The sequence below is a fragment of the Antechinus flavipes genome, chromosome 3 (assembly GCF_016432865.1).
Source record: "Antechinus flavipes isolate AdamAnt ecotype Samford, QLD, Australia chromosome 3, AdamAnt_v2, whole genome shotgun sequence".
Taxonomy (NCBI): Eukaryota; Metazoa; Chordata; class Mammalia; order Dasyuromorphia; family Dasyuridae; genus Antechinus; species Antechinus flavipes.
The window spans coordinates 530,618,522-530,639,551 of record NC_067400.1 but is presented as its reverse complement, the minus strand read 5'-3'; the positions used below and the strand labels follow the sequence as shown (position 1 = coordinate 530,639,551).

General features: G+C 37.3%; 1 protein-coding gene across 7 annotated transcripts in view; it reads right to left on the bottom strand.

The window, feature by feature from the left end:
• The window catches only part of ANKRD42 (ankyrin repeat domain 42), a 146,878-nt gene that overhangs the window by 91,534 nt on the left and 34,314 nt on the right, over window positions 1–21,030 (bottom strand). For all 7 annotated transcript variants that reach the window (XR_007952161.1, XM_051987223.1, XM_051987224.1 and 4 more), the window contains exon 4: window positions 3,148–3,267. Coding sequence is in view for 6 of the 7 variants with exons in the window: in XM_051987223.1 (XP_051843183.1) it covers window positions 3,148–3,267 (120 nt within the window). In the remaining variant the exon portion in view is untranslated. The remainder of the gene's footprint in view (window positions 1–3,147; window positions 3,268–21,030) is intronic.

Genomic DNA, 21,030 nt, shown 5'->3' with positions numbered 1-21,030 from the left:
CTGCCCAAGTCCCTAGAATGCTATCTAGAACTGGGAAAATGGAAAACTAGACCCAAAGCATCTCAGGTTATTTGTTGAGTATAACAACTGTTTTAACTGGGAGAGAAAGGAGTTGAAGATAGAAAGGAGGACTTGCTTAGGACATCCTACAAAGTGATTTACCCTTCAATCAAAGTAATGCAATTTGAGGAAGAGGCAGATAAAAGAAATGACAATTTGCTAATATCTTAATATAGGGATGGGACAGTGTTTGATAGGTATAGATCTTATTAGAGTATCTTAGTCAGTGACTCTGCTTTGCACTACCTATGTCTATTAAACTACTAAAGGTAAGCACACTATTAAGAGGTTTGTAAGTCATACATTTAGGTACAGAGACCCAGGGAGTACCTTGACTAGAGGCAGGCAGAACTTTCCTTCTCAAGGAGCCAATCTGGAAATGAAAATTGAAAAGGATTCCCCAGAAAAGGCACAATAATAACAAGAAAAAAAGTAGCTGGACCTGTTTAAAGAAAAACTTAAATAGCCTATCTAGAAATAGTAATCAAGATCAGAGCAGTTTTCTCACAGGAGATAAAGGGCAACTGGAGAAAGTGAAATAAAATTTCTATAAACCAGAATTTTCTACTGAAAAAAATTGAGGATATTGTTTTAAGGCAAGAGATAGACATTTTAAAAGCAATTACACCTCAAAAAGTTTTCTAAGAAACTTCAAGGAAATATTCCAATAACAGCCCTGCCACTCCCCCAAAAAAGTAATCAAAATAATTCACACTTCCTAAATAAAGTTAATCAGTTGCGAACAATATGAGATCCCCTCAGTTTAGGATATTGCTTATGTTCTTTCTATTCTCTTCTAGAACAGGTCTATATTTACTCTCAAGTCTTGCTACTCTTTATGCTTTCCAGATTAGCTGTCCAAGATGATGGCACATTCCTTTAAATCAACTAAGGACAGGCTACACACTTCTTAAACATACCTGCTTCTATCCTGAACCCATACAACCATTCCATACCAGCTCCAGAGTCTTCTCTTGGCCCAAGAATCCAAAATCATAATGTAGTGTTTTTATGGTAGGCCTTTGGTAGAATCAATTACTGCCTTTTAACCCCAATCATACGGCACCCTACTTCATTTTACCAATTTTTGCTATTATCTTAACAGTACAGTATCGATAAGAACATAAGCCTGAGCTTCCCGGGGTCCCTTTCTTTCCCTATCCAGGAGTATTCTTGCTCCTTTTGCGTCATATTACCTTCATCCCTTCATCAAAACCATCAAAGTTGCAGCTAAGTGGCAGGGCATAAACATCCCCACTGGACTTTTTTCTCTAAAATACACAATAAATTCATAGCTAACCAGCGCAACTATCTTTGCTAGCAGACGGTGTCCAACTTGGCAATTGTCAGAATATAAGTCTTTGATTGTTTTCTGTCCATACTTGAAATCAAGTGCTATATCTAAGATTTTAGAACTTATTGCTGACAGCCTCGTTCAATGTTAACAATCTCAAACTGTGGGTAAAACGCCAAGATTTATGGCCAGTAATAATAACAAATACAATGGGTAACTTTTAATAGCCATCCTTCTCTTAGAATAAAATTATTCCTAAGAACTTTCAGCGGGAATCAGTGTATAACACAAAAGGATTGCCTGGATTTACAAAAGATAACATTTGTAAAGCAGTTAAGCAGAAGGTATAAATTATCCTCTTCTTCTCTTTCTGCTTTTGGTTCTTAACCAGTTATGGATGAGATTATTGAGGGATTTACTGTGACAGTACAGTTCTCAAGTTTCAGATCACAAACATCAGATTGTAGAAAAAACTTTCACTTCATGATAACTTCCAAAGATATGGCTAAGTGACAAGAAAACACATTTATTTTCTCAAGGTCAGTACTCATTGCCTGATAATAAGTTACGGGACAAGATTCTACAGAACTGATACTTGTCACTAACAACATTAGAGCAGTGGTTTCTTGTTAATCTAATATTTTCAATATTTTTTCCAAATGCTCTCCCATTATCTTGGACAAGATATACTAATACAGACAGTTAATGCATTTTGAAAAAATCAAATGAAAAATGTGCTGTGACTAGTAAAATACTACTGGATAGGTGAAACCTGTCTTTTCCTGTCATCTGGAGCACCATGGGGAACAAATAGTATACAGCTTCACAAATACAATACTGAAATGACTGGCTACCAGGCAGACAGTCTAGAGCATTCTGAATCCATGGTATGGTATACTGATTCACCTTCATTCTTTTATTTGATGGCCAAAGCTCTACCCACATCCTAATCTTCCACATTTTCTGCTATTAATCAGCACAATAGGCACACAGACCACAGAACTTTGGAATGATAATAATTAACATGTATTGACAATGGTTCCTGAGGTCCATTTCTGAGAGAATAACAATCTAAGATGAAATCTGAAAAGTTAAAAGTCTCCAAGATACAGTGTATGCATTGCTCCTTTTTATATATGCCCCAACAATCAACTAGTTTTCACACTAAGTTTCTTTCCTAAATTATCCTTCCATTCTTCAGACACTGGGAAATATCCAAGCTTAAAATTTCTAGATCTATATGAATTGTAGGGTTCCTAGCCAGTACTAATACTGTAATTCTTTGTAAGATTCTGTATAAGAAATCTGATTTAGCAGAGTACTCAAGCAGTAAGTCCCACCTTATATTGCCTGTGGTGCTTCACCAATATTTTAAGCACACTGAAAGTGATTCCAGTCTACACCAACAATCCAAAATTATCTGCCTTGTCTAGAACTATAGAACCATTGTATTCATTTTTCACTGACACTTACAAATTCCCTAGCAAGTCAAGGACAGACTTAGAACGTGATTACAAGACTCAAATTATACTCTAGGCTGATTCCTTATTACAAAGAGGCAGCTGGGTATAGAACACTAAAGAAATAAGAAAATCTGGATTTGTATTATAGATTTTTCAGTTACTAGCTGTGTGACTAGTACTTTACAATTTCCTTATCTGAAAAATGGAGATAATGATTCTACTTGCAGTACCCCCTGAGGTGTTCTGAGAAAAGCACTATGAAAGTAAATTATCATCATTATCATCATTACATTTATTACTAAATTACATGTTACAAAACATATTCCTTACCACTCCACTTCTGAGCATAACTTGTAATGTGTAAGAATGTCCATGTGTTGCAGCAAGGTGTGATGGAGTGCAGCCGCGAACATCCTGAGTAGAAAGATCTGCTCCATTCATTATAAGAGCCTAAAAATACACAAAATAGAATCTGTGATTACAATGTATGCTCAATGTTGATGCTATATTTTTGTTTCCCAAAAGTATTAATGGATATTTTCATAGAGAATATTAGCACTGGGGAGAAGCTAGGTGGTGCGGTGGATAGAGCATTGGCCCTGAAGTCAAGAAGACCTGAGTTCAAATCTGACCTCAGACACTTAACATTTCCTAGCTGTATGACCCTGGACAAGTCATTTAATCCCAACTGCCAAGAAAGAAAGAAAGAAGGGGATGTACAGAGAGAGGGAGGAAAGAAGGGAGGAAGGGAGGAAGAATACAAGCACTATTATAAATACTATTTGGAAGCTAGTACATAAGAGAACCAAAATGGTGGAATAAAGGCAGCAAGCTAGCCAAATCCTCTAAATAATCTTAAAATAATATGGTAAATTGAATTTGGTGCAGTATAGCCAACAAAAGGTTAGGGTGAGACATTTTTCCATCTCAAAAGATTGGAAGAAGAGGTGGGCCACCAAGCCCACCATGCATGCTAAGGCAATACCAGTGGTAAGCCTTGGAAGTGGCAGTGACAGCAGCAGCAATAGCACCTTTAAGAACTCTCAGCCAAAAGATGTTCAGGGTGGAAAGGTACAGCCCTAGTACTTGCAATTATAGGGGAGCAGAGGCCCTTCCTAAGGAAAGACAAAAGGGCAGACCAGGAAAACAGTGACAACATCTCTCCCTAGATCATTTCATCTTGGAAGCACCAAAAACATATAGACCCCCCCCCATAACCGGCTCTGAAAATAGCCCTTATTCCCACCAGAGAAGCAAAGCCCAATTTTAATATAAAATTCAAAGTCAAGAAATAGACTAGAAAAATGAGCAAACAAATAAACAAAAAAGAACTTGACAATAAACAGCCTCTATGGTGATAGAGAAGACTAAGACACAATTAGAAGGAATCTACATATAGACAGAGAACACAGGTGTAAGTCAATTATATTGGGATGGTCTTGCAAAAAGGAGACGGAATTAAAAAAAGAGATACACTGAGAGAAGGGAAGAGAGATGGAAATGGAGAAGACTGTCTGACATATGAAAGGATGCAAAAAAGACCTTTTGCAGTGAAAGTGGGAATCAGGGAGAAGGGAGACCTATATATTAGGTAAAGCTAGAATCAATCATCAGAATTAATTCAAAGAGGAAATATTCTCTCTCTCTCTCTCTCTCTCTCTCTCTCTCTCTCCCCCTCCCACCCTCTGTCTCTTTCTCCCTCTCCTTTTCCTTCTCCTCCCTGTCTCTCTCTCTCTGTCTCTGTTTCTCTATTTATCTCTCCTCTTTCTCTCTCTCTCTTTCTCTCTCTCCCCCTCCCACCCTCTGTCTCTTTCTCCCTCTCCTTTTCCTTCTCCTCCCTGTCTCTCTCTCTCTGTCTCTGTTTCTCTATTTATCTCTCCTCTCTCTCTCTCTCTCTCTCTCTCTCTCTCTCTCTCTCTCTCTCTCTCTCTCTTTCTCTCCCTCCCTCCCTCCTTTCCCCCCCTCTCTGTCTCTATCTCTCTTCCTCCTTCCCTCCTCCCCTCTTTCTGTCTTTTTAAATCTGGTATAGAAATCTATTATCCAACAGGGAAGTAAATGGGGTTTAAGGATTAGCAGAAATATGGGGGGGGGGGGAGCAGAGCCAAGATGGCACTTGGAGTTTCCCTCAAATCAACAGCAGATTAAGCCTCTGAACTGGTTTTGGAGTCATAGAACCCACAAATACTTGGAGTACAACAAAATTCCAGAAGAAGATACTTTGGAAAAACTTCAGAAAAAGTTTGTTTCAATCAGGCAGGGGGAGAGGCTGCTAAGGCCAGAGGCCAGACTGCAGCATAGGGAAGACCAGGGCAGGAAGCCGGGGTGTTGTAGTATCAGTGCACCAGGGAATCTACAGCAAGTCTCTAAGGCACTCTTTCCTGACTACAAGCCAATGCATCAGCATATTAGCTGTAAACTACCCAAACCAAATGCAAAAGGAAAAGTGTGAGCCCCTGAAATTCAGAGCATGAGACCTGGCCATGAATGCCCAGCATTGGAAGTCAGATAGCAGCATCAGCCCAAGGGCAAACCAAAGCAGCTGTCACCCTTTTGCCTTAAGAGCGGACATCAATCTTTAAATTAAAAAAAAAAAAAAATAAGCAAAAAAGGTAAAAAAAACAAAAAACAAAAAACCTCTGACCACAGACAGTTTTTATGGAGAAAGAGAACAGACTTCACACTCTGAGAATCCGAAAGGATAATCAGATCCAGTTGAAGCCCCAAAGGGTGATATGAGTTGGTCCCCATTTTATAAGGCTCTTTTGGAAAAATTCAAAAAAGATCTTACAAGAAAAATGGGTTAAGAAAATGAGATTTTTGCAAGAGTTATGGAAAGGGAAAAACAGAAATTATCTGAAGAAAACTCCTTACAAAATAGATTTGATGAAAGGGAGATTAGAGTGATAAAAAGGAGGGCAGATTAGAGAAAGCAATAATCAGGAGCAAAACAGAGGAGGGACATGAAAATGTAAAATTTATAAATAATAAGTGCCATTCTTCAATTGCTAAATAGTCAAAGGATAAGAACAAACAATTTTCAAAAGAAATCAAAACTATCTATAGTCATATGAAAAATCCTCTAAGTCATTACTGATTAGAAAAATGAAAATTAAAGTAATTCTGAGGTACCACTTCATACTTATCAGATTGATAAACAAGACAGAAAAGGAAATTGAAAAATGCTAAGAGAATATGGAAAAATAAGAACATGAATTCATTATTGGTGAAACTGTGAATTGATCATTTTTCCCCCTAAGCAGAAATTATGGTCAAAGGGTTACAAAACTGTGCATACATATAGTAACACATATGCCTACTTGGTCTATATTCCAGAAAGATCAAAGAAAAATGAAAATTATTCATAAGTACATAAATATTTATAGCACCTCTTTTTGTGATGGCAAAGAATTGGAAACTGAGGAGATATCCATCAATTGAGGAATAACTGAACAAATTGTGATATGGAATATGATTATAATGGAATACTGTTGTGCTATAAGAAATAATGTTTTTGGGAAAAACCTAGGAAGATTTATGTGAATTGATGCAGAAGGAAGTGAGTAGAATTAGGAAATTATCGTATACACAACAGCAGTATTATAATGATGATCAGTTGTGAAAAACTTAACTATTTTGATTAAGACAAGGATCCAATTCCAAAGGACTCTTTTTTTTTTTTTAATTTTAATTTCCCCCCCAAAGGAAACTTGATGAAAAATGCTGATCTAGCTTCAGAGAGAGACAACTGATGAAGTCTGAGTTCAGATTGAAAGCTTAATTTTTTCAGTTTTTTTTGCAATGTGGTAAATATGGAAACATGCTGCATGTATATTTGATATATTGTTTACTTTCTCAATGTTTAAAATCGAGAGTCTGGAAGGAGAAAATTTGAGCCTCAAAAAAATTTTAATTGAGATAAAAAGTAAATAAATGTTTAAAAAAGCACTCAGTCTCTTATGCTCTCTCATTTTCTTTGTGTATACATATATGTGCTTGTATGTGTATATATAAACACCAAAATGCCATAAATATTTTTATCATAAGGGTGCTCTTCCTTCTTTTTTGATCTCTTTAAGATATAGACCTAATAACATTATTGTAATGGGCTGAGGCTTGAGTTGATGCACTGAGGTCCCAAGCACATGAGGCTAAATAGTAATTGGACCATACTCTATTAATATATAAGCTTGGAGAAAGAATGGCCCCGCCCACTCTTTGTGCAAGTCCTGATGTGTTGTATAGGAAATGACGATTTTGGTGGGTGGAGGCAGGGGAGTGGAAAAGGAAGGGGAAGGAGTGACTGCTGGCTGATGTCTTGTCACAGCTGCTCACATTGCTATCACGACCACCCTTCACCTCTGATCCCCTTTTCACCTGCAATCCCCCTTCACTCTGCTAGCTGGCTTTCTGTCGCAGCTCCTTTTTTTACTATCGCAATCCTTCTTCACCTCTACTGACAATAAAGATTGAAGATTTTTCCCTTAACCTGAATTCCTGACTCCGGCTGATTTTAAATACACCGTCATCACATTTGGCTCCCAAGCGTGGGAACCAAGGACTCTACTTTTACTGAAGACATCTCCAGTGACCAGGAACTTAGGTGAGTATAAGCTTTTTTGGCTGAAATGGGACAGATCCTAGCTAAAGATTCTCCATCCCCCACCTCAACCCCCCCACTCCCAGCCCCACCCAGGAGTGGTGCTATAGAAAGCCTGCTTAAGCTGATAGAAGATCAAGGGCTACTTATAACTTGGTAACAGACAACTAGACTTCTGGGTACATTAAAATGCATCTCCCTTTGGTTCTTAGAGGAAGAGCAAATCTCTCCAGATAATTGGACATTAATTGGGCAACAGCTCTCCGCATATTACAATGAAAACGGTCCTCATTCAATTTCCATCGAGGCATTCTATTTATACAATATCATATAGTTGGCCTTAAGAAATTGGATAAGTTATAGAAGAAAGGGAAAAAACTCTAGGAATAGCCAAATGGGGAAGCCTGAGATAAAGGAGGAAGACAAAGAACAGATTAATGGCCATATCCCCACAGGGCATGGAGACCTAAGTGAGGTTCAAGGGTGGGGTGAATCTGAGGCAGTTTCAGCCCCACCTAAGGAGCAGGTAATTGACTCTCCTCCATCAACTTCACCCTCTGGGATGGAGGGAGGAGGGGTAGTGGGGGGGGCAGTGACAGCACCAGCACCTCCCCCCCAGCATCCAGCTGCTCCTATGACTAGATTGCAAAAGGGACTAATTAAGGCCAAAGAGGAAGGGAGAAATGTATTGTAATTTCAACACCACATTTTTCCTATAATTCAGCAGTTTAACTCTTCAGGTCAAGAAAGTAGAAGATACTCTCCTTTTGATATAGAAATCCTCAAAGACCTGAAAAAGGCTTGCACTCTTTATGGGGCTACATCAGCTTATGTCAAGATGTTATTACAGAATTTGGCTTTTGAAATCTTGACCCCTAATGACTGGAAATGTATAGCAAGAATATGCCTAGAACCTGGACAGAACTACTTGTGTCTTTCTGAATATAGTGAGCTCTGTAGGATACAAGCCCAACAAAATAGTCCAAGTGGAGTTCATGCTGCAATCACCTGTGACCTACTAACAGGTGTAGGTCCTTATGCAGATGTCGCAGTACAGATTAAATATTCTATAGCAGCATATGAGCAAATTGCTGCTAATGCTATCAAAGCGTGGGCTTCTCTCCACAATAAAGATGACAAGGGTGGGCCTTCACAGAAATAACATAAGGGCCAAATGAACCCTTTGCTGACTTTGTGGGATGTTTGCAGACAGCTATCACAAGAACAAATGGGGAAAATGCACTAACAGACATTTTTATAAGACAACTTGCTAAGGAAAATGCTAATGAGGTTTGCAGAAGAATTATACTAGGACTGCGCAAGGATGCTCCTTTAGAGATCATAAGGTGCTGGGCCACAGTGGGCACAAGTGCCTTTTATAGCCAGGCTATGATGCAGACTTCCCAAGATCCCAACATGGGGAGACAGGGTCCCTTCTGGCAAAGGACTTCCAGAGAGACTCATAGATGCTTTCAGTGTGGTAAAGCAGGGCATCTGACAGCTCAGTGTTGGTACAGAGACAGAATGAGAAAACAGGGTGGGAGAACAATACCCAATACCCCATGTCCAAAATGCAACAGAGGCTTCCATTGGGCCTCAGAATGTAGACAGATTCAGGGAAACGGGATGAGGGGCCCAGCCCCAGGGCCCAAGGCAAAAAACACTTGGGGCATGATGGCAGTCAATGGTGCACCCAGAGAGTGCCTACAAGTCCAGTACCCAGACATGACCAATCAGCCAGAAAGCCATATGATGGGAGAAGGGGATTACACAGTCAACCAGCCAGGAAGCAACCTGATGGGAGAAAGGGATTACAATTGAGGAGAATAGAGTTGTATGAAGCTGGGACAACTGAGATACCTCCCTGGAGAGGTGAAATCTGTTCCTCTCCAGCCTATGGATCCCTTGCCTCCAGGCACAGCAGGCTTGACCATTTCACTTCCTTTTTATATGTACAAAATAGTGTCTATCCACACACTGATGTGGGAAACTGGGGAATGTATAGATAATATCCCAGTCACTCATACAGGTAGACAATGTGTGACTTATCACCCAGGAGAAGTAGTAGCATCAGGTTTACTCATTCAGAATCCTAATAAGCAAGCTGGTGATAGTCACCCAGATTCTGACTCCAGACCAAAAAATCCAGGAATATACTGGACAGGAGCTGTAACAGCTGACCGGCCTATGCTCACGATCTATATAAATAGCCTACTATTAGAAGGATTGGTAGACACAGGTGCAGATCGTACAATTATTAGAGATGCCAATTGGCCCAGTCACTGGCCAAAGATTAAAGCAGACACCTACATGTCTGGCATAGGAGGATTAAAAGCAGCTGAAGTTAGTGCTGCCCCTATGAGATGGACTTTTGAAGGCAAAACAGGAGTAAAAACTCCTTTTATAGTTGAAAAAATCTCCATCAATCTGTGGGGAAGAGACATTTTACAGCAATTAGAGTTAAAAATGAGTACTTCGGTTTTTTAAGCAGGGCTGCTGTTGAAGGCCTGCCAACACTTTCACCTGTTCCTATCCAATGGAAAACTGATACACTAGTGTGGATAGAACAGTGGCCCTTAGGTAATGATAAAATTCAGGCCTTATTAGATATAGTACAGGAGCAGCTTGAACAAGGGCACTTACAGCTTTCTCTAAGTCCTTGGAATTCCCCAGTGTTCATTGTAAAAAAGAAATCTGGAAAAATGGAGGATGTTGACTGATTTAAGAAAAGTGAATGAACAGATGGAAACTATGGGATCTTCAGCCTGGACTTCCATCTCCTTCTCAATTGCCTAGAGAATGGCCTCTTTGGGTCATAGATATTAAGGATTGTTTCTCTATTCTATCCCTCTGGATAAGGAGGATATGAAAAGATTTGCCTTTTCAGTGCCCAGCATTAACTTAGCTGAGCCTTATAAAAGACATGAATGGACAGTTTTGCTACAGGGAATGAAAAACAGCCCTACTATGTGTCAAATGTATGTTGCTGCTGCTCTTGCTCCAGTAAAAAAAGCATTTCCAAAAGTTATGCTATTACATTATATGGATGATATATTGGGATGTGCACCTGAGGAACAAATGTTAGAAGCATGTCTACAAAAGACCATAGAACACTAAGGAATTACAAATTGTACATAGCTGAACAAAAAATTCAAAGACATGCTCCTTTTCAATATTTAGGATACAAAGTATATCCTAAGGTGCTTACAGTACAAAACCTGTCCTTAAGAAAAGAAAAGCTAAACACCTTAAATGATTTTCAGAAATTGATGGAGATATCCAATGGATGTGACCAGTATTAGGCTTGACTACCTTTCAGTTACAACCATTATATGACATTTTAAGGGGAGACAGTGCTTTAAATTCACCATGCCAGCTTACAAAAGAAGCTCAAGAGGCTTTAGAAAAAGTTGAACTGGCTTTATCCAATGTGGTTGAAAGAGTCACTCAAAAACCCTTGGAAATATCAGTTTTTGCCACACTAGAGTCACCCACAGCAGTCCTTCATCAAAGAGACAGTGTGATAGAACTTCCAGGCACAATCAGAACAAAGCCTTACTCCTTACCCAGTGCTTGTGGCTAGAATTTTACTAAAGGCCATTAAGCAAGTAGTACAATTATCTGGCACAAGACCTGACAAGATATACACCTTTTACACAAATACACAAATTAATGTGTGCTGTGAGACCATACCAGAGTGACAAATTTTATTAGCCATGACTCCAAATTTTACACATAGGTCTCCATTAAAGATAACCAGACTATTACATAATTGGCGATGGATTCTTGACAAAAAGGTTTCGAAAGTTCTTCTTAAAGGACCAACTATCTTTACAGATGCATCCAAACATAATATTTGTGCTATATACTCTCATGACTTAACTATAAAGAGAGTAGTCAGAACTCCTTTTCAGTCCACTCAGCAGAATGAATTGTATGTGATCATTCTAGCTCTTACTTATTATCCAGGAGACATAAATATAATATCTGATTCGGCCTATTCAGTAGGTGTGGTACGAAGAATTGCCACAGCCCAAATAAAATTTGTAGCCTCTAATATATATCAGCTCTTTAAGAAACTTCAAGAGCAAGTGAGAAAGCATCCAGGTAAGATTTATATTTTGCATGTCCACTCTCATAGTGGACTTCCAGGTCCCATTTTTGATGGTAATTCAAAGGCAGATAGCCTTCTAACTATGTTGGCCACTGGCATCTCATTATAAACATCATCAGACTGCACGAGCTTTATGTTTACAATTTGGAATAACAAGAGAGGAAGCTAGGAGCATAGTAAAAGCGTGTATGGCTTGCCTTCCTTTCCACGCTCCTACACTGCCTCCAGGGAAGAACCCTCGTGGTTTGAGACCCAATGAAATCTGGCAAATGGATGTGATCCATTATAAATCTTTTGGTCATCTGTCTTTTATCCACGTTGTGGTAGACACCTTTTCGGGATTCACTTTTGCAATACCAGCAACAAAAGAGACAGCCCGAGTGGTCACTGAATTCCTCACACAAGCATTTGCCATTATGGGTATGCCACAAGCAATAAAAACAGACAATGGTCCTGCATATACCTCCAAACATTTTGCACACAGCCCTATTTGTAGTGGCTAGAAACTGAAAAATGAATGGATGCCCATCAATTGGAGAATGGTTGGGTAAATTGTGGTATATGAATGTTATGGAATATTATTGTTCTGTAAGAAATGACCAGCAGGATGAATACAGAGAGGCTTGGAGAGACTTACATGAACTGATAGTAAGTGAAATGAGCAGAACCAGGAGATCATTATATACTTCAACAACGATACTGTATGAAGATGTATTCTGATGGAAGTGGATTTCTTTGACAAAGAGACATAACTCAGTTTCAATTGATCAGTGATGGAAAGAAGCAGCTACACCCAAAAAAAGAACACTGGGAAATGAATGTAAACTATTTTCATTTTTGTTTTTCGTCCTGGGTTATTTTTGCCTTCTGAATCCAATTCTCCCTATGCAACAAGAGAACTGTTTGATTCTACATATATATATTGTATCTAGGATATACTGCAACACATTTAACATATATAGGACTGCTTGCCATCTAGGGGAGGGGGTGGAGGGAAGGAGGGGAAAAATCGGAACAGAAGTGAGTGCAAAAGATAATGTTGTAAAAAATTACTCTGGCATGGGTTCTGTCAATAAAAAGTTATTACAAAAATAAAATTAAAAAAATATTTTGCATACTTTTGTGCACAGTATAAGATTTTACACACCACTGGCATACCTTTTAATCCTCAAGGACAGGCAATAGTAGAGAGGAGAAACAGAGACATTAAGACGCTGCTCCAAAAACAAAAGAAAGGGGGAGCCACAGGTAACCCTAGAGAGCTTCTAAATCTAACCCTTTATACTATTAACTTCTTGATTTTTGACAAAGATGCACTGGCTCTGGCAGACAGGTTTTATAACCCACCGGAAGGGCAGTGTCCAGTGCGAGCAGTTCCACTATCTTTAGATAATCGCCAGGTGAAGTGGAGAGACCCAGAAAGTGGTGAATGGAAGGGACCAGATAGGCTAACTGCTTGGGGGAGAGGGTTTGCTTGTATCTCTACAGGTGGAGAAGGAATCAGATGGGTGCCAACAAGCCGTATTCGAATACCTTGTCTATCACAGAGAGATGGAGCAGACCCTTGAAACAAAGGAGAAGACCCAAGAAATATTGGGTGGTTCTGTTGCTGATTGTGCTCACCATTGAAAGAGCGTGGCAGTTCTGGCATTTTATTCATGGACATAGAAAATTGTTGGACTTCAAAACCCTCAGGAATCATTGGATTCTCTGAGACATAAGACTTGAAAGCCCTCAGGAATCATTGGATTTTCTGAGAAATGATAAGACTCTTACAGGACTTCAAAATCTGCTGGAATCATTGGATTCCCTAACACATAAAAAGACTTTTGCAGGACTTCAAAAACTTGGGGGGAATCATTGGATTCTCTGATATGTGAAGCAATGGACAAAAGATTGGTTTTGGACTATCTCTTGGCTGCTGAAGAAGGCATATGTGTGACTGCTGTTTACATACTCTCCTTCTAGGACTTCTGGCAATCTTTTACAACACCATGTTGATTTATCTTGTTTGTTATGCCGCTGCTTGCATGTACAATTCATGTTTGTTACACCACATCAAGCCTGCACTGACTGTGGGGAGGGTCATCACTAATAGCCTCTGCGTTATTGCTGTGTGCTTGTACCTCCCATGCTGATGGATTTGTGCATAATAAGACCCTTCAGCCCAGAAACCCGCTAGCAACCCCCACTTCCCTTTGGTGCTTTTCATCTCCCTTCCTGAGATGTCAGAGAGGGTGTGATCATCTTCTTTTTAGTGCTTTCTCCTCCCTTCCTGAGAAGTCAGGGAGAGCGTGATCACCTCCCCTTGGGGGCTCTGACCTCCCTAGAGTCAGGGATGGCATGACCACCTGTGTTCTAAAACAAAAGCGGGAGATGTAATGGGCTGAGACTCGAGTTGATGCACTGAGGTCCCAAGCACATGAGGCTAAATAGTAATTGGACCATACTCTATTAATATATATGCTTGGAGAAAGAATGGCCCCCGCCCACTCTTTGTGCAAATCCTGATATGTTGTATTGGAAATGATGATTTTGGTGGGTGAAGGCAGGGGAGTGGAAAGGGAAGGGGAAAGAGAGACTGCTGGCTGGAGTCTTGTCACAGCTGCTCACATTGCTATCACCACCAATCCCCTTTGATCCCCTTCACCTCCGATCCCCTTTTCACCTGCAATCCCCCTTCACCTCTGCTAGTTGGCTTCCTGTTGCAGCTGCCCATATTGCTATCGCAATCCTTCTTCACCTCTGCTGAGAATAAAGATTGAAGATTTTTCCCTTAACCTGAATTCCTGACTCTGGCTGATTTTAAATGCATGGTCATCACACATTATCACAAAGTTTAGTAATTTTTTAGGCAGAATTTCAAATTACATTTCAGAATAGCTGGACCATTCTAATTCAAATGATTATTTTTTATTAATGCCCCCAACATGCTTCATTCTCTTCTTTTTGTCAACTTTTCCAAGTTGATGGGTAAGAGGTAAAGCCTTTAAGTTGTTTTAATTTGTATTTCTGTAATTGTTAGTGGATTTGAAACACTTTTTTCACACAGTTGTTAACAGCTTAGATTTCTTCCTTTGAAAATTGCCTGACTTGATCATCAATACCTATAGGGGAACAGATCTTTTCTTATAAATTTTAATTCATTTCTTATATATCTTAGAAATGAAACCTTTGTCAGAAAAACGTGTTGCAAAGATTTTTTTTTCTCCTACTAACTTGTTTCTCTTCTAATTTTAACTTCATTAGTTTGGGTTATGGAAAAATCCTTTGAATTTAAAATGACCAAAATTACTCATTTTATCTTCTGTGATTATCTCTATTCACTGTTGGGGCATGAACTTTTCTCCTATCCATAATTCTGAGAGACGCTTTTTGTCTTGCTCCTTTCTTCCTTTAAACTTTAGTTCTAGCTCATTGTTTATCTGCACTATTGGTTCTATATATGCATAACATTGGACAACCTCTATAGGAGACCATTCAGCTAAATGTTGAACTCTTGAGAAATAAGACATTCTCAAGCCATTCTCCAACTGATAAATGGTCAAAGGACATGAACAGACAATTTTCGGATGAAGAAATTGAAACTATTTCTACTCACATGAAAAGGTGCTCAAAATCATTATTGATCAGAGAAGTACAAATTAAGACAACTCTGAGATATCACTACACACTTCTCAGATTGGCTAAGATGACAGGAAAAGATAATGATGAATGTTGGAGGGGATGTGGGAAAACTGCGACACTGATGTATTGTTGGTGTTGCTGTGAATAGATGCAACCATTCTGCAGAGTAATTTGGAATTATACTCAAAAAGTTATCAAACTGTGCGTACTCTTTGATCCAACAGTGTTACTACTGGGCTTATATCCCAAAGAGATCTTAAAGAAGGGAAAGGGACCTGTATGTGCAAGAATGTGCAGCCCTGTTTGTAGTGGCCAGAAACTGGCAATTGAATGGATGCCCATCAATTGAAGAATGGTTGGGTAAATTGTGGTATATGAATATTATGGAATATTATTGTTCTGTAAGAAATGACCAGCAGGATGAATACAGAGAGGCTTGGAGAGACTTACATGAATTGATACTAAGTGAAATGAGCAGAACTAGGAGATCATTATACACTTCAACAACAATACTATATGAGGATCAGTTTTGATGGACATGGCTCTCTTTAACAATGAGAGGATCCAAATCAGTTCCAAGTGATCAGTAATGAACAGAACCATTTGCACTCAGTGAAAGAACATTGGGAAGTGAGTATGGACCAACACATAGTATTTCTACTCTTCCTGTTATTGTTTGCTTGCATTTTTGTTTTTCTTCTCAGTTTATTTTTATCTTCTTTCTAAATCTGATTTTTCTTATGCAGCAAGATAACTGTATAAATATGCACATATATTGTATTTAACATATACTTTAACATATTTAACATGTATGGGAGGGGGTGGAGGGAAGGAAAGGAAAAGTTGGAACAAAAGTTTTTGCAAGGGTCAGTGTTGAAAAATTACTCCCGCATATGTTTTATCGGTAAAAAGCTATAATTAAAAAAAAAAAAATAAGACATTATTCATCTACTTGGTCTTTCCTGTATGGATAGACAGGCCAAACTTCTGTGAGTGACTAAACTCTTTGAGGGGGCTCTGCAGACTCTTTGGGCTTAAATGTAATTACTCAATGCTGTCCACACCACCTTGAAGATCTTACCATCAACAGGGAATCCTTCTCTAACTGAACTCCAGGTTTCATCTCCTTCATCATACCTACAAATATTTCTGATAAGGATACATATCTCCCTCTTTTGTGTCTCACTTAATGTTTACCATCAGAGGGTCATTGATTGCTCTCTGACAGCACTCTCTCTCTCTTTCTGTGTATCTTCCTTTCACAAGCTGTTCATGTAGGATCATTCTGAGCAACTCAAATGGATCTATGATCTCATAAATGTGAGTATTCCTTCCATGAACACAATCAAAACCAAGTCATGTCTACCCTTCCTGTGCAACTCTTGTCCATGTTCTCCACTAAGTTTGCCACAAGGGCTCTACCCCAATATATTGGGAGTCCTTCCTTGAGTTCTCTTGACTCATCAAGGAATCAAAAAGATTCAAAAAGAGCATACAGCTGTCCATTAGTTATCTCTCATTTTGCTTACATAACCAGGCCATATTTTTTTATTCACATATTTCTTTGTATTATTTACACTGCTTCTCCATTGTAAATCCTCACTTGTAATGAGTTGGAGAATAATCAAATCTATCATGTATCTCCATAATGCAAGGTGATACTCAAATTTCATTTCTTTGGAGATTATATTATTTCATGACACAAATTCATAGAATACAAATAGAATTATTGGTATTAAAAAAAACAAGACTTTTGTTTCTAAAAAAATCTTGGGTTCATTAAAAGAATTTGGCAATTTCTCAAAGGCAAAGGAATTCACTTCTCTTCCTGTTAAATGCTAGACTAAATTCGTTGTCCATTTCTAGGATATGCACAAGACATAAATACTGATAAATGAGCTTGGTAGGTTATACATTTAATTGTATGTTATAGACTAGACAACAAATATTCTTCATCTACTTGGTTGTTCCTTTAAGCACAACAACCACAAATTCTTTTTGAGTGATTATGGTTCTCATTTAAAAGGCTCTACAATGTTTTGAGGCTTAATGAAACCAGTGTGATGTCATTCCAAAAACTCACCATCCCACATGAAATCATCCTTCAATCCAGATTCAGTACTGGATCTCCTACAAGACAGCAGCTAACATTTTTAGTAAACACATATCTCCCTGCTTTTGTTTCACTTGATATTTATCAGTAGATGTCACATTTTGATATCTGTTTAAGGTTATCTCTGTAGGTATGCTTTTCAAAGAATCTTATATAATTTTGATATATGGATGGAAGGCACCTTCTTGAAGGAAACCTTTGAAGCAGCATTTTGGTCTTCCCAGAGCTTTTTTAGTGTTAGTATTTGGTAAATATAGTGGGTTTATAAATTCTCCATAGCCTGTACTCAGCAATATTAAATATTAAATTGGCAATAATATTGAAGAAGGGATCTTTATCTGAAAGTCTGTCTGTTCACATCTAATATCTTGATTAATTATGGCATTGTTGAACATGTAGATTATTCTCAAAAATATTTAGGTGAAAAATGTTGGCATTGTTTAAATAAATTTATTAGATATTATTTACATATGTGCGTCTGTAGGCTTATAATGCTTTTGTTCATGCAATAATCCTAAATTTTTCTAAGGCCTTCCCCTTCACCAATTCTTAAAATAAAACAGTATTCTATCACATTCATATGTCATGTGTTCAGCTACTCCTCAGCTGATGGGCATCTTCTCATTCCAGTTTCTTTGATCACTATTTAATATAGTCCAAACTGTTTTTCATAACTTTGGGGTCTACATCTTCTTCAGATCTTTCAATGTATCTCCATCATAAACATCCTTTGTGTATACTTGATCTAATCCAGCCTCTTTTCCCATCTTTGTCTTCCTCAATGCCACTTTCATTTCCTAAAGAAGCACATAAGGACAGGGAGTTCAAAAGTGATGACTTCACTGTCCTCAATGGCAAATTTTTCAAAAGTAAAAACTTTGGCAGATCTTTTCTACCTTCTATCTGTTCTCCTAAAAGTTTTATTCTTAAATGCCCTCAGGACATTGCTTAACTACATCTTAAGGAACTGCTTAATACTCATCATTTTACTACATAAAATTTTAAAATATATTTATCTTCTAAATTGGCATTGTCCTTGATTGCTATGACTTTCCAATAGCAAATAAGCCAAGTATTTGCTTACTCAACTGGTTTTTAGTCTTTTTTGTTTCTGCATTATGATAAATGATTTATCTCAGTAAAATTTCAACATAAAATTCTTGAAATCAGTATTACTAAATTAAAATCAATATAAACTAAATTTATATGAACTAAACTCTATACCTTTCCCATTTTTAGCATCAAAAATGTACTTAATAGGTCTTTGTAGAAGACAAAAAGTTCTCTAACTAGAAGGTTCCTTCTCAATTGGAAGAAACCAATCTAATGCCTTGATGGTTAATAATTTTGAAGTAGTAGAAAAGAAATTGAAGACACAGGTTATATTTGCTTCACTTTTGCCCACTGAAAACAATATATACAGAAGCAAAAAAAAATTTATTTGGGAACTGAACAATTGGCCAAGAAGGCAATTTCTGAAAATAATATTTGGATTTCTGGATAACAATTTACAATATTAGGTTGACAGATTTCTAGCTAAAAACAGGATATTTTTGTATCTTTTTGTTTCTTTTTTCTTTTTAATAGTGTTTTATTTTTCCAATTACTTGTAAAAATAGTTTTCAATATTCATTTTTGTAAGATTTTAAGTTCCAAATTTTCTTTTCTTCCTCTCTCTCTTATCTCCCCATTGTCCCAAGAAACAAGCAATCTGATAAAAGTTACATGTATACAATCATTTTAAACATATTTCCATATTTGTCATGTTATAAAAGAAAAATCAGAACAAAAGAAAAAAGGAAAAAGAAAAAGCAAACAACAAAAAGGTGAAAATAGTATGCTTCAATCTTCATTCAGTCTCTATAGTTATCTCTCTAGATGCAGATGGCATTGTCCATCCCAAGTCTATTAGAATATTCTTGGATCAATGTATTGCTGAATAGAGCTAAGTCTATCATAGTTGATGGACATATAATCTTGCTGTAATTGGTTACAATGTTCTCCTTATTCTGTTCACTTTACCCAGCATCAGTTCATATAAGTCTTCCCAAGATTTTCTGAAATCTGCTTGAGCATCATTTCTTGTAGAACAATAATATTCCACAACAGTCATATACCATAACTTATTTAGCCATTTCCCAACTTATGGGCAACTATTCAATTTCCAATTCCTTGCCACCATAAAAAGAGCTGCTACAGATGTTTTTACATATAGGCATCATTTCCTTTTATGATCTCTTTGGAATATAGACTCAGTAGAAACACTGGGTATGCACAGTTACCTTTTGAGCATAGTTCCAAATTGCTCTCCAAAATGTTTGAATCAGTTCGCAACACTACCATCAATACATTATCAGTGTACCAGTTTTCCCACATTCCCTCCAGTATTCATTATTATCTTTTCCTGTCATCTTAGCCAATCTGATAGGTATGAAATGGTACCTTAGAGTTGTTTTAATTTGCTTTTCAGTAATCAATAGTGATTTAGACCATTTTTTCACGACTATAAATGGTTTTAATTTCATCTGAAAATTGCCTGTTCATATTTTTCAACTACTTATAAAAATGGAATACACTTAAGAAAGGTTGATAAGAATCTTATCAAAACAATTATAAAATTTTTTAAACAGGGTAAAGAATAAGCTATTATGTAGAAAGTTAAATATCATAACATAAAGCCACAAAGTAAGAAAGAATAGCAAGTGGGACATCTGCAAATTCACAAGACAAAATACAAGGAAAAAAGCATGTAAAATGTATTGTATGTAAATGTATCAAGGGTCTACACATAAATTCTTCAAGTTTAAGTAACAAACAAGAGGAATTAGGAATACTTCATACATATATATCACTGAGGCTTGGTTGGATGAAACCCATAAAAACAGGACAAGTAAAAGTTGTGGGAATATATTCATGTGAAGAAATTGAAGATCCAGAGGGAAGAAGTATAAGGGTATTTGGGTGAAGGTCAAGGAGATAAGAGACAGAAGTGATTTTGTCACTAGAGTATACTACAGATCATCTAGACAGAAAGAGGAAAACAATGAGTAGTTTAGAAAACAGATTAAAACTTTGGCACAGTCATATGATATAGTGATGAGGAGGTTCAATTAATAAAAATCTACTGCAGTTATCCTTCAGCCAAAAGCAAAACAGCTAATAACGTCCTAACTTTTTTTAGACCTTCAAAAGATGGGAGAACTAACCTGGGAAAATTGTGTTTTATTTACAAAGAGAAAGGAATTGATTATTGTATTGGGAAATGGACAAGTGGAATATGACTTCAACTCTTGAGGACAGTCACCACTCCATCCTAGAGCTTGTCAGGAGAAAATTAAGATAATGTCTAACAAATACTTTGGAAGGTTTTTTTAAAATTCTAAACTTAACAAACACCAAGTAAGATAGCATTTCCATATATTCTAGAACAGAAAGTATTGTATATAAATATACATGTATACAGTAAATATAAAATACTACTACGTAGGACTTACTTTTCTTTTTGAATATTTAAGAAATTTAAATAATCTTGGGGAAGAGGAAGAAGAGGAAGAAAGGTAGAAAACAATTTAGAACTCAAAATCTTTTTTTAAAAAAAGTGAACATTGAAAACTATCTGTATATATAATTGGAAAAAAAGTAACTACTAAGTGGAAAAATAATTTTTTAAAAGATAAAAAAATTCAATACATAATTTTCACAACTGTTCTCATGCACCTCTTATTTGAGGAAAACAATCTAAAATTAGTTCAGAGAAAACAT